Genomic DNA, 15,207 nt, shown 5'->3' on the forward strand with positions numbered 1-15,207 from the left:
CAATAATGATGTTAATATAGATTTTGTAGTATTTTGTGACATTTTTTCATATTTTTTTTATCGCATGCGATTTTTTCAATTTGACTTATAATATTGAAGTGTATATTTTGTAATATTTTTGCACTTTACAACACAGGTTGGGGTTGTTATATACAGATTGCAATTATCGCCCGATCCTCACGAAAATTTTCGCAAGGGTAGGATTAGGCTCAGAAGGGCTAGGTCTATCGTTTTCAAAGATGTCCGCAATATATTTAGAGGTTGAAATGGAACAAAAATTAAAAATATTCCTGATTTTGCAGCCGTTATAAAGATCACAAATAGAAACCAAAGAACACAAAATCTCGCATGAAGTTAGAGTTTAGGACAGCGGGTAGAGTGGACCACTACTTTTATGTGAAAAATACCAACATTACTTATAGTCGATATTCGAAATAAACAAAGGAATATCGTAGACAAGAAAATCATATAGATTAGTCTAGATTATGAGATACAGAGGGTCCTCTTGCTTTTGGAGATGATCGCAAAATATTTAGGGGTTCAAATGAACCAAAAACAGAAAAATGTTCCTGATCACACAATTGAAGCAAATCGACACTCCTGAGAAGAGAGTTAAGGACAGGAAAAAAGTGTAGCATTTTGGATGACCATTGGATTATATTCAGCTGTAAATGGACGACAACAACTAATAACATAATTTCAAAATCGAAATCTCCCAAAATGGATTTGGACATAAGGGGGCTTCTATCATATTGTGGTGTTGTAGGGTATCACATAGTCGGCCCCGCACGACTATAGCCTTTGCTTACTTGTTTTCTTTTTAAATATAACTAGGCTTAAAATAAAGGAACGAAAAAAGGATTATGTCCGTTTCGTCTGTACTTCTGTTTTTTCATTATTGGTTTTAATAATTTAGCTTTCGTTACTTTTTAGCAGTGTGACTTTGTAATACTTTGAGATCACAAGCACTTCTATAGTTATTATTGTTCACGGCGTTTAGGAGTTTATTCTATGAGAGTTGGATGTAAGTTTTGCTTAATTATGCCCTCAGCCATATGAGTTTTCGACTCGACGAGTCTATAAAAATTACAACGGTTTCCGTGATTTCATTCTAAATCAGTAACTACACGGATTTTAAGAATGCGAAGCTTTTAAAAGTTGCATTGCAATCGCCTCTTAACTTAACCCCTAACTTAACTTGCAAACTCCCGGAATCTAGGCAGCGAATTACAGCCAAAAAATCGGTGTCCACTTCGACAAAGTTATCGTTAGAGAAGCTCCTCTCAGAAAATAACCAGAGGTCAGGGGAACTAAATCATTCCGATCTCCTGATACTGAGCTTAACGGTCTCGAGTTTAGTACAGCTTCACTTCGTACGAGAAGTGTCGTAAACTCGTCAACGGCCGCCTCCCAAAGGCCGTTAGTGTGTGGTGCACATGGAGCTATGAAAGTGCAAGCGAATCCTTTTTCGCTCTATTTGACACATAGTTTTTCTCCTAGAGACTTCATCACAATACTCTTGTAAAAGCTTTTCCGACAAAGTTACGACCGCGCGCTTACCAACGAATCTGGAAAATGTAGCTAGTGAGGCATCTGCAGATGGTCCGTAATACTGAAAGGGCCACCAAAGTCTACTCCCGTTCATTTGAAAAACAACTCTTTCAGGATGTCTCTCATTGTAACTCAATCCAGAGTTATTCAGTCTCATTCCCACTCGAATCAGACCGTTAGTTCACGCGGATAAATTATTGTCATAAAACAACAAGTAGAGATTGGACAGGCTAGAATTTTCTCTGAAAGGGTTAGAAAAATAAAACTGGGTCAAAGGCACATAAACAAGTTTATAACATTATATGTTATAAATGAAAAGGAAACCTAAATAGATTATCTGAAAATGGGGTTATTATTGAAGACGATTTAGCTGCCTGCCAGAAATTAAAACAATTTTTGGCAGTATTTTCAACCACTTACCTACTAATGACACCATTCAGGAAAAGGAAGATGTTGTCAATAATGCAATAGCTAATATATTTCACTTGTTACTTTTACTGATGCAGAATCCTCAATCAATCACATGGGAATCCCTCAACTAACAACAATGGATGAAATTAGCAATATTTGCAAACCAATGAATAATAAAAAGTCATGTGGTTTGGACAACATATCCAATCATATACTTAAAAGGCTTCCTGCAAAAGCTATGGAATAATTAATGTTTTTTTTTTTTAATTTTTAATTGTTTAAATAACTCCTATTTTTTAAAAAAAAATGGAAGGTGTCCAAAATTATATCCGTTGTTAAAAAACCAAACAAAACTAATTTAAGACCAATTTCTCTGCTTTCAAACTTAGGAAAATTTCTCGAACAAATTATTGGTATTAAAATAAATCATGGGATCTACGGCGTATATTCCCGAAGTACATTTTCGCTTCAAGCAAGGACATTCTACCACAGATGACCTTCATAAATTCCAAAATGATATTGTGTGTAATCGTCGTGAACGGAAATGGACAGAACTCTTTCATTAGATGTAGAAAAAGCTTTTGATCACGCATCACACATAGGAATTTTGTATAAAATGATATGAAGTTGCACCATGATCCATTGATCAATTTTTTATCAAATTATTTTATAGCTTCTTTTCAAATAGAAAGTTTTGTGTCCAGTTTCGTCAAAATATATCAGATTTGGATGATGTTAACTGCGGTGTTCCCCAGTATAAAACCGGAATTTCTGTATGCGTTCCCAATTCATCATTAATGAAATGGAAATTTCTGATCGGAAAGTTCTCAGATATTGTATTGGCAAATACTATGAATCTAGCAACAAACGATATTCCAACAGGATAGTTTATGGAGAATCCAAAACTACCCCAGTTGGCTTGCACGTCTGTAACATAATTTATTAATTTATTCAGTGAATCAGTGATCATGAAAATAACTATGTATCTAAAATATATAATGATCAAAGATTTTATAGCTGGATGAATACAAATTACCTGTCTCCGATTGGATATATTAATTAAATGTCCCCAAACTATGACACTCATAATAATATTCAGTATTCATTAGTATTCATTCAAAAGTTCTACCTGGTACACACAGAGGTTAACATGAAGGTTGTTCACTTGCAATAACATTTCCTTTCTTTTGAATTTTGTTTTGTGATGTAACACATTACCCTCGTGTTACTTCTTCTTTTCCTCTATACTAGATAAATCGAATTGTCTTGGTTTTAGCAATTCTTTTTTTATGATTTTGGACTTATAACTGGCGATACATCTCTTTGTATGTCACCAGTGAAAATCAATTTTTAAATCTGCAGTTAAAGTTATTCAAGGGAGGAGGAATATTATTTAAAGATTACCCGCTTGTTCTCTTCTTTGACCCATTGAATACTACTTTTACTTTAACTGACTTGATATCCGACCTTACAACCGAATGGAGCGTCAAGTAGAACGACGCCTGCTTCTCGTCCAGTTTCTCCCTATGAGACACTGCGACGACTGCGTATGATTCAAATCAGTCTCCCCGTAGAATCCGGCTATACTCGGCTTTAAGCTCCGGAGACTTATCCAAAGTTTACTCCGTACGAAAGTATTGGGCAGTATTGGTAAGCACGATCTCTTGGTGGGCCTAAATAAATGTCTTCTCACGTCCTAACTTCATTAACATAATCTGGTACCAATTAAGGTACCTCCTAATCAACATGTCCGTGTATCATGTTTTATTGTCGAATTATTTATGGCAACAAAAACTTTAAATTGGTTGCCACGGTTCTTATATTTTCTGCATAATACTTTTGTTCCTTTTCTTGTGAATAAAACTCATAATAAATTAGAGTAATGGGTAATAAAAAATAGTGTTCTGGGATTTAAACATGGCTTCATCTCTTGATAAAAAATTTATTAGCTAAAAATTTTAGTTGTAAGTTAACTTAAGTAGAATAAGTTGCCAACAGCCAGCTTATTCTCTATGAATAAACGTAGAAATTCCGGGAACGCAGACCGGGTCAGCTACCACGAAGTGGGAAGTTTTCGCGCTGCGGATATACATTAAACATTTATATTTCGAGGTGTTACAAACGGAATGACAAAATTAATATACCTTGCATACTATGGTGTAGGGCATAATAATACAGAACTGGCAAATATTTGCAGTCACACCGATATTTATTTTTATATTTAAAACTGTGGAGGAAACTGTTTCACAATTGATTACATTACTATAAATATATCAATTATTATAAAATGGATGTGGACAGTACTTCAAAGGTGTGCAACGGACAACCGACTCTGATACATATTCAAACAAAATGTTTTTCAGTTAATTGACGCGATTTTTTGAGTGTCGAAATAATTTAACGCGGTCACACCAACTTAAAGTATAATTACTTTTTTTTTTTCATTGCAAAAATTCTAAAATCGAATTTCAAAATAATAATATTAATAATAATATTCAAAATAATAATATTGATCGTAAGGACCTGAAACATTTGCTGTAAAAAACAGCGAACAAGTTAAAGATTTCTTTTCTTTTTTCAATTTGTTGTTCTTTTCCGATTTTTTTTTCAATTCAGCTTATTATATTGAATTCAATCGTTTTTTGTGTGCAAACTAAAGAATTATTTTCAGCATATAAATGAAAGTTATGTTAGTTTTTTTCATACAATTCGGAATGGTATCTTGTGAATGAAAAAAAAATAGCGTGAAATTTTTTCAATTGAAGTATATGAATTATATTAAAAATGAAATGAGTGCGCAATACGATTTTAAATGGCGATCTTTCATAAACAAAGTAAAAGTAAGAAAGGATTTCTATCCTTCCAAAAATTCTTTCTAAATGTTCATGATACCTTAAATCGCTTTTGCAAGACATGATATGGGTCATAACCCCCGTATAACGTTACAACCCGATTTCAAGTATACTTTACATTTTAAGCATATTTTTTATACTAATTTCGGCAAATGTTGGTAATTTGAGAAGAAACCAAACTTGCAAAAAATGATCACGTGTTGGTATAAACATCTATTATTTCCTATTTCGGGATCTTGGACACTTTTTTCATTTTTCTGGCCCTTATTTCGCATTTTACTTTCTAATGGGGGTAGAGAACCTTTTCGTATAAAATGTTCCATTTCAATCCATCTTGGTCTTGACCACATTCATCAATTGATTTCTCTAAAAAATTGTATTTAGAGAACCATCTTAAAGATAATTGTCCATATAGGCATTTTTTAAGTATAGTCCCAACATTAGTGTACCCACAAGTCTACTTTCCCAAATAATGTGTGTTATGAATAGAAAATAAACACCAAATTGTCACACTGGGATTCATTCAGTCGGAGACTGTGGCAGAAACATGAAAAAAATTACGAATATGAGAAAGTAACACGGGACCGAACATTTGTTTAATCGTCATTGAATTATACTGTGATGAAATATATGGACTTTAATATAAATAACAAAAAAAAATATTTCTCATCTTACGGAAATGGGTGTAAGAGAGTAATTATCTTTGACTATTCCGAAATCATTCTGCCCTCAATTATGAGGTGGACAAAACTTAATACCACGCAGCACGGTATTCTAAACGTTGAAAATATAAATTAAAATTTTTCCATTCAAATGAAAAATGTTACTAAGCTCTTTATAATACCAAAAATTGAGCTGAGTTTTCACATGGGGCTATTATAGATGGGGTTATAGGGGTTTAACACTCAAATTAAAGCCTATGGCTAAAAAGTAAGATCAGGCTATTCAAAATATCTAAAACCGAGGGTAGGTGAACATATATTATAATTTTTCCAATGAATATTTATTTCTATTTAGAAATTACTATGGAGTCATTATTAATACACAATAAAAATTGTGCCGCTTACATAAGTCAGATCGGTGATTTATTATATTTAAAAATATACATTAAAGGCTTAATGTACGGGCGGGCAACGCAGGCCGGGTCAGCTAGTTTCAAATAAAGCTATGGGGTTTCAATATTTAAGCATGTCGATAAATTCGTATTTAACTAGCAGACCCACAAAGCTACTTTGAAAACATTTCAGTTAACAGAATTTTGTTAAAGTAAACAGAACTATCAAAACCTACCTATATTTTGAATCAAATATACTATTAAAAAAAAAAACTACAAACGTACATTATATTTTCTATTACTTTTGCAAAATACTACAACCATCATTTATTCTAATTGCCGGCAGCGATGCCAACTTAGTGCTTTTCGCGCTATTTATGGTGCTTTTTAGACCCCCTAAAACGCCAAAATAGTGGGCATAGCGCGAAACGAAAAAAAAGCACTGTACGTACGCTTTTCATCTTTTCTGTTGGTGCTTTTAGCGCGTTTTAGATTTTTAAACATAACAATGTTTATATATTCGAATATTTTGATAGTATGACATCTACTTGTCGCAAGTTCTTTACAAATTCTTTACGTGTCATTCCTGTCATTGAAGTTCTTTTGTTTACTCTTTTTTAATAAACCATAATAAAATGAAGAATTTTGTGTATTATAAACCAATTGAAGGAAAAGTGAAATGAACGAGAAAAAACGTAAGTTTATACATGGCTGCTTTCTTGTACGAGTTTACAAAACTTCAACTGAATTTGAAGCTATGGAACATAATTGTTTGTAAAAATGTGTTTGTCTGCAAGTTTTAACCACGTGTAAAATGTAACTAATATATCATATTTTTTTAAAAATATGTATGCACTTATATACATGAAATATTTATATATGTTGTTGTTGATTTAAGACACATTTTTTCAATGGAATTGTCTGCAATTCTACACAAGGAGTTCTTTGTGAGAACTTTACCCCCTGAAATAGAATAGGTCCACAATATCGTATATCCTCAATATATCGGCATCTTCCGATATTGGGTATTTTTGTAGATTTTAACAGAATTTTTAATGGATTTTTTTTTGTAAATTTCCTAATTCGTTTTTAATGGTGGAGGGTATTCAAAGTTCGGCCAGGCCGAACTTACTGCTTTTTTACTTGTTTAAAAATATGTATGCGCTTATATACATGAAATGTTTATTTTGTTGTTGCAAAATGGTCAGGCTTTATCTCTTTATTGTTGTTTTTATAAAAACAACGTTTGTTTAATGAAATGATTATATAAGATACGATCTAAATTTTTGAATAAAACAGTATTTAGTTTAAAAAAGTGTTTTATTGACAATTTTGGTTAGAAAAAAATACATAGCGCTTTTTACGCTTTTTTAAGGAAAATTTTTACGCCATTTACGCTTTTCTGGTTTTTAATTACGCTTTTAGCTCTCAAAATGTTGGCATCACTGATTGCCGGCTGCATTTGAAAGTTCACAAAGAAGACTCTCCATTCATTATGTTCGACTATTGTTCCAGTAAGAAAAGTTTAAACAATTTCAAACATTATCCTGGAGTAAGGGTAATTGTTGCATCCACTGTTCCTGTTCCCATAAGGACAATTCTGTCGAAGCAACATTAGCATCATTCAGAGTACTCTCCATTGCGGTAATAATTTAACAATATTGTCAGATGTCGTCGTATTTACCCATTTCGGAAATTATTTTGAGGTAAGGATAATTGTTTCGACCACTGTTCCAATTACTGAAAAAAAAATTAAAAATATTTCTAGATGCCGTTGTATTCACCCATTTGGGATTTTATTTGGTACATTTGAGAATGTGATTAACACCTATATGATTAAAATCTGATATATTATCATCTCCTAAGTACTAGAATCTGATATTGACATTTGCTTTTAATCTTTTTAAATGATTGTTATCTTTTTATATTATCTTTTTTGTCGTGGATGCTATAACTTTTATTGTCAATATGTTTATTTGCTTGTACATACATGTTAGCATTAGATGCCTTCAAGCCGCGATAACCGTTTTAGCATTAGATCAATTCGAGCTAGGTTTTCATATGCATTTTACATTCCATCATTATATTTTCCATAAAATAAAATAAAATTAGACATGATATATAAAAGCGTTATTTAAATAACATATATTACTGACCTATCCAATGTAATCAGAGTTTGAACGAAATAGTTGTCTAGTATATTCTAGTTGATTAAGTAACACACATCTAATTATTTATGTTATGTTACTAATTATGCATATAATTGATCTCGGAAAGCAAAGTAAATTGATACAAACCTTCAATGTTGCCCAAAAATACAGGTTTCTTCGAACCTACCTTTATAACGCTCTCGTCTTCCGCATAACATGAGCTTTGTAAAGTAACATCTGCAACTATTCCTCCTTGAGAGACAATAAAAACTTTCATCGCTTGTGCCACCTGACGTCCTGTCAAAACAGCTGTGTTCATTAATTCCCAATTCTGAAAAGAGAAAAAAGTAAGTAAGTGAAGGCACACCGATCAAAAATCTACATATACAGAATATTAGGAATTGCTAAGACAATTGATCTTATAACAACAACTCGAAAAATAAAACAATTATTTGGTATAATTGATTAAATATCGTGTCAATTATGTAAGTTAACGAGGAAACATAATCAGTTCAAACCAAACAACAACAAGTCAAACCAACCAAACGTGCCAATGCTGAACCTGCCGATTTAGCAAGATTACGTTCCCAGGTGAAATCTAATCCACACGCGAAGCAAGAACTCCAAATGAAACTGTATCCACACGCGCAACAATTGCATGAGTGAGTTGATGGTGGGAAATGCAGAATAAGCAGTTTATAAGTTTAGATAGTTGTCTTTAGGAATAATAATTGTAAATTCATTGCAGTCAGTAAAGGTTGTGTCAACCATAGGTTAACAAACATAAAAAAATATATTTTTTTAACTATTTTAAACTTAAAAAATCTTAATTGGCGCCTGAGCAGGGACCCTTAAAAAAGGTCCTTATTCGTAAAATAAAACCCTCGGGAAAAGAGTTTTCCGGGAAAACAATAAATAGATCGCGGATCGCGCCTTAGCAACCTCTTCATAAAATAAGAAGTAAAACGGAGGTCTCAAAGTAGATCAGCGACCGTGATTTAGTGTAAGAAACAGTTAAAGATAAAGCTTTAAGTGAACATAAAAAAACATTAAAATAAAAGAAAGATAAATGTACAGTGAAAATCTATATTTACAAAATAGCTAAAGAAAAATAAATAAATAAAGAAACACAAAACAAAAAAAATATAAAAATTTATAACTGTCAGTGATAAACAAAATATAAAGTAAAGAAGAAAAAAATAAGCAACAAAAAAAAATAAATAATAGAAAGAATTAAGATTGTATAAATTTTTTTACCACACAAATTTTACAAATGGAACAGATATCCCTAATGATAAAAGAGGCTTTGCAGATATCGTCCGATCATCTGTTTACCAGCACCTTTCTCTATTATTTGATAAAGTCTCTTCTCTAGATCTGGAAGAATGTAGCCTTCACGCTATGACAAACACCTACAGGAAAAAAGCATTAGATACGTTTGTAAGGAGTTTGAATGGAGATTTGCCAAAATTATTGAGCGTACGCGAACCGACATCCTTGCAACATGCATTACATATTTGTCTAAAGTTGGACAATATGACATTTAGGAGAAATTATGCCCATGGAGAATCTATCAGAAATAATATACAAAAGGATAGGATCGGTACGGTGACTTTTAATAATGAAAGAGTATTTTATCCTGAACTTGCCAATGTTGGTGGAACACCGTCCTCGAGACCACCTCTTCCACCTAGGCGTAATATCATCCCAAACTTTAGCCGTAACCCAAACAATTATTCGATTTTTAATCCGACTTATAGTCGCAATCAGAATTTAAACCACAGCCCAAACTTTTACTCTAGCGTTAATCCAAATTTCAATAGTAATATTAGCTTCAATCACAACCGTAACCTTCCTAAAAACATTAGAAGCAATTCAGATTTCCCAAATAGTCTTCAAAATCGACTACAAGAGCCCACGGATATAGATAATTCAATCCAAGCCGCCATGTCAATTACATTAACAGACCACCTAACAATTTAGCAGTAAAAAGACCAGCAGAATCTTTTCAAGCTCCAGTGAGTAAATTTCCAAATAAATACTGACTGTATGCCGAAGGAAACCTTTTATGATTACTATCGGCCGGAAAATGGTAATGTGAGCCATCATAACCAAAACGTGAATTTTGAATATGATGATGATTACTTTCAACAAATTCCTGAAAAAGTAGCAGTCACTGACAGAAATAAAAATTACATTAACCCAAAGTTTATAAAAAATCCGAAACAAACTCAACGATTGAAACTCCATCTTCTGAATCCGTACCCATAATGCCCTTAGGTCCTCTAAGTCCGATTGTACCATCAATAGTTGTTAATCCTATTTCAAATGTTGATGCTTCAGCTCCTAATTCATCCGCAAAAACTGTAATTGGTCCTTGTCAATCTGGGAGTAGTAATGAACTAGTTGTAGTTGCTCCCAGGAAAAGTATTTTTATATCTAGATTACATTCCAATACAACTATAAATAACATATCTAATTACTTAAAATCTAAAGTGCAAAACCTGGGTGATAATGACTGTAGAATTATTAAATTTAATTCGTCATTACCACGAGATATATCATCGTTCAAAATAATCGTGCCTCATGATATGTTTGATACATTGTTAAATAGATCTTTTTGGCCAGATGGTGTTCTTGTAAAGGAATTTGTGTTTAGAGAGAAAACTAATGCTAATAAACCTGTCAAGATCCCTTCAAGTGTGCCGGTCTCAAAAAACTAATCAATTCTCTATCTATTCTTTACCAAAATGTAAGGGGCCTTAATTCTAAACTGAAAAATATTTATTTAAAATCCTTTTGCTGTGATTTCAAAATTCTCGTTTTCACGGAAACTTGGCTCAAACCAGGCATACGTGACACTGAGATTTTGTCTGATCAGTACCAAATTTACCGGAAAGACAGATTGAATAAAGTTGGTGGAGGAGTATTCATTGCCGTCCACAATTCTATTGCCTCGGAGCGCATTTTGCTTACAGAATGTCCTAATATAGAATTTGTTTGTGTTAAGCTAAATTATTTAAATAATACGTTTATTCTTACGTGCTCTTATATTGCTCCAAATTCCTTGGCCCACCTTGGTTTACCCCACATCTGAGACGGTTGCGAAATGTAAAAAGTAGACTATTTAAAAAATTTAAAAAATGCTGTACAACGATAAACTTTAGTAATTACACTATAGCCAGAAATATCTACAACATTCAAAATACTAAATGTTATTCTAATTATCTAATAAGAGTGAGAGTTAACTTAAACCGAAATCCAAAATATTTTTACAAATTCGTGAATTCAAAGAGAAAAGTCCGGGAATATCCTAGAAACATGAAGCTCGGGAGTAAAGAATCATGTGACCCTAAAGAAATCGCAAATATGTTTGCAGAATTCTTTCAGAATACCTACTCTAAATTTACCTCAAATTTTACTACTTACCCTTATAATGTTAATAAGCTAAATCAGTTCCCTCGTATCACATTCACGGAGACTGACGTATTAAACGGTTTATTATCATTGAAATATTCTAACTCACCAGGTCCTGATGGTGTACCAACATCTATTTTAATCTCATGTGCTCATGAACTTTATAGACCACTAACGACAATTTTTAATGACTCATTGACATTAGGTTACTTTCCTCTATTTTGGCGTTCTAGTTATATTATTCCTTTACATAAATCCAATAGTAGATGTGTTATTGAAAATTATAGAGGCATAGCAAAACTAAGTGCTATTCCCAAACTTTTTGAGCTTTTGGTCACACGTAGAATAACTCATTTTGTCTCACCTGTAATATCACCTCAACAACATGGTTTTGTTAGAGCTAGATCTACTTTGACGAATTTATTAGAACTTACTTGTCAAGTGCACAATGGTTTTTCAAATAAGTGTCAAACTGATGTTATTTATACAGATTTCAGTAAAGCATTTGATACCGTTGCACATGAATTATTAATTTATAAACTTGATTCCATGGGGTTTCCTACAATACTCTTATCATGGATATTGACATATTTACAGAAACGTACCCAAAAAGTATCATTTAAAGATATTCTTTCTAATAATATAAATGTAAACTCAGGAGTTCCTCAAGGTAGTCATTTAGGTCCACTACTTTTCGTACTTTACTTAAATGACCTTCCATCTGTTATTCGTCGCTCTAAAATTTTGATGTTTGCTGATGATGTTAAATTATATTCTAATCTCGAGTCTTATAACCAATTAAATAATCTTCAATGCGATTTAAATTGTCTTGTGAATTGGTGTAGTGAAAATGGGATGTCATTAAATTTAAAAAAGTGTAAAAAGCTATCTTTCTATAGATCCCAGCCTGTTAAAAGTGACTATTTTATTGGCTCATATAAATTGGATAATGTAGACTCCTTTGTAGATCTGGGTGTAATTCTGGATAGAAAACTTAGCTTCAATTTACATATAGATTCTTGTGTTAATAAAGCCAAGTCGTTGCTTGGATTTATAAAACGTTGGTCTAAAGAATTTGATGATCCTTATGTTACTAAACGTTTATTCATTAGTCTTGTTCGACCAACTTTGGAGTATGGTTGTGTACTTTGGAGTCCCTTCTATAAATTATATTCTGACAAGATAGAATCTGTACAGATTCAATTTCTTCTGTTTGCTCTTAGAGGCTTAGGATGGAATTCGAATGAAGCTCTTCCACCTTATGAAAATCGCTTAAAACTTATAGATCTTCCGTCACTTCACAAAAGGCGTCAAATGCTAAGATGCATTTTCATAATAAAACTCTTGCGCGGGCAAATTCAATCTGAATTTCTCTTAAGCGAAATAAACTTTAATGTCCCTTCGCGTAGCACGCGAAACTACTTGCCTCTTAAATTGACAATAGCAAAATCTAATTACGAACTATGTAATCCTCTGCGGTCTTTATGTGATGAATATAACAAACTATACAATATAATGTCTTTATCTGAACCCTTGCATGTTATAAAAAAATCTATCTTGTGTTCTTAAAATGTAGAAACAGTTGCCAGAAATAATTAATTGGATTTTAGTTTTGTTGTAGTCTATATGTCTGTATTGTGTATATTAATGTACTTTATTGTTTAGCCGGCTGATAATTACTGTAGCCGGTTTCCCCTAGCCTACTAACCCCCTATATTTCGGACTATAGGGTGTACGCGCTCCCTTCGTTATGGGGAGGTGGCCCCCTCGGTCGGCAGGGGCGGGAAAGTGTGGCGATGGGAACGATCGAAAATTAAAGAAATGTTAAAGCAAAGTCCATTAATTGTGACATCGAAATAACACAGCATAAATTTATAAAATTGTTTGGTGATACTGCCATAAATTTTTTTCTTTTACCCGAACTAGAAACATTTGATGCAATATTAGGAAACGATAGTTTAAAAGAGTTCTCAGCTGTGATACATACAACCGAGGATTATTTCACCGTTGAGGGAGGTAGAAAAGTCCCAATTAAACAATTCATTTCTCAGAACGTAAATTATATCGAAATTAGGACAAACCATCTTTCGGAATATAATAAGAAGTTATTGAAGAACAACCTCAATCGGCATAGGACTTTATTTGAAGACCCTGACGAAAGGTAACGTACACAACTAGGGTCGTAGGCGATATAAGAACAACAACCAAAACCCCCGTTTATTCAAAAATTACCCCTATCCAATGGCTCTGAGGAATATTGTTCACGTTCTTTCGTTCTTTCCCATCTGGGAGGAAATAAATATTTTTCAGTTATCGACTTAAAGATATCCCAACGTGCTTTAGACGACATTTTAAGGGAACACATCGGTAGGAGATGTTTTGTTTATAAAGACGAAGATTCACATTTTAAGGATCTAGAAGCCATTTTTGAAACACTTAACAGTGCAAATAGGAAAGTACAACTCGATAAATGCGAGTTTTTTAAAAAAGAAGTGGAATTTCTCGGATTTATTGTTTCACATAACGGTATAAAAGCTAACCCAAAGAAAGTTCAGGCTATAGTGGACTTCCCTTATCTAATAGTGTAAAGGAACTTCGATCTTTTCTCGGTCTTTCGGGATACTACCGAAGATTCATAAAAGGATATGCAAACATCGCAAAGCCACTTACGAAACTCTTACGAGGAGATGGGGGACTTATATCTAGAACAGAATCAAGCAAAAGGAAAATAAAAATGGACAATGAAACGAAACAAGCTATTGACAACTTGAAAAATGCCCTTATATCGCAGGAAGTTATTTTGTCATATCCCGATTTTCAGAAAGAATTTCATTTGACGACAGATGCATCCAAAGTTGCTATTGGAGCTGTATTAAGCCAGGGTGATAGCCCTATTACCTTCATTTCAAGAACATTAACAACAGCAGAAGAGGGTTATACGGCAAATGAAAAAGAAATGTTTGCCAGAATATGGGCTTTAACCCATTTAAGAAAATATCTATATGGATCAGCTCATAATTCACACCGACCATCAACCGCTAACTTATGCTTTGAGCAATAAGAACAACAACGCGGAAATGACGGAAATATGGAAAGCAACACTGGAGGAATACAATTATGAAATGCAATATAAACCAGGTAAAAGTAATGTTGTGGCTGATGCACTTTCTGGAAGCGAAATTTAAGTCTTTAACGGGAACAGTACATAGTAACGACAGTTCACCAGAAAAACTTATTCCTAGTGTTGAAGTGCCGATAAATGCATTTAAAAATCAAATTTTTCTTAAAATCAACGACACCCGGATTACAACTTTCAAATAATTTTTCTAGGCTATCATAGACATTCAATATCGAAACCAGAATATGATACTGAAAGACTTATTTCAATTTTAAAGAGATACCTTAACCCATCGGTTATAATTTGCATTAAAAATACTAAAATTCAAAAAAATTATCCACATCATTTTGTAAATTTTAAAATTCGTTTTACTCAAAATTTTGTCGGAATCTGATCAAGAAACGATACTCATAGAAACTCATAATCGTGCGCATAAGAAAATAAGATGCAAATATTGGAAAAAGCATATTTTCCCAGTATGTTCTCTAAAATTAAAAGAATATTAAAAATGTGTTCCACATGCAAGAGAAATAAATACGACAGACATCCAAGTCAACCAAGACTGAATGCCAATACCAATACCAAACTACCCAGGTCAGGTTATTCATATTGATATTTTCTCAACAGATAGAATATTAGTTTTGACGGCCATAA

General features: G+C 32.9%; 1 protein-coding gene across 1 annotated transcript in view; it reads right to left on the minus strand.

Annotated features, from left to right (window-relative positions):
• Positions 1-15,207, minus strand: part of LOC131804370 (transmembrane protein 132B-like) — an 80,466-nt gene that overhangs the window by 41,888 nt on the left and 23,371 nt on the right. The window contains 1 exon segment of the mRNA XM_059127202.1: positions 8,206-8,349. Within this exon segment, the coding sequence (XP_058983185.1) occupies positions 8,206-8,349 (144 nt within the window).

This window comes from Musca domestica, unplaced genomic scaffold (genome assembly GCF_030504385.1).
Source record: "Musca domestica strain aabys unplaced genomic scaffold, Musca_domestica.polishedcontigs.V.1.1 43, whole genome shotgun sequence".
NCBI classification, from domain to species: Eukaryota; Metazoa; Arthropoda; class Insecta; order Diptera; family Muscidae; genus Musca; species Musca domestica.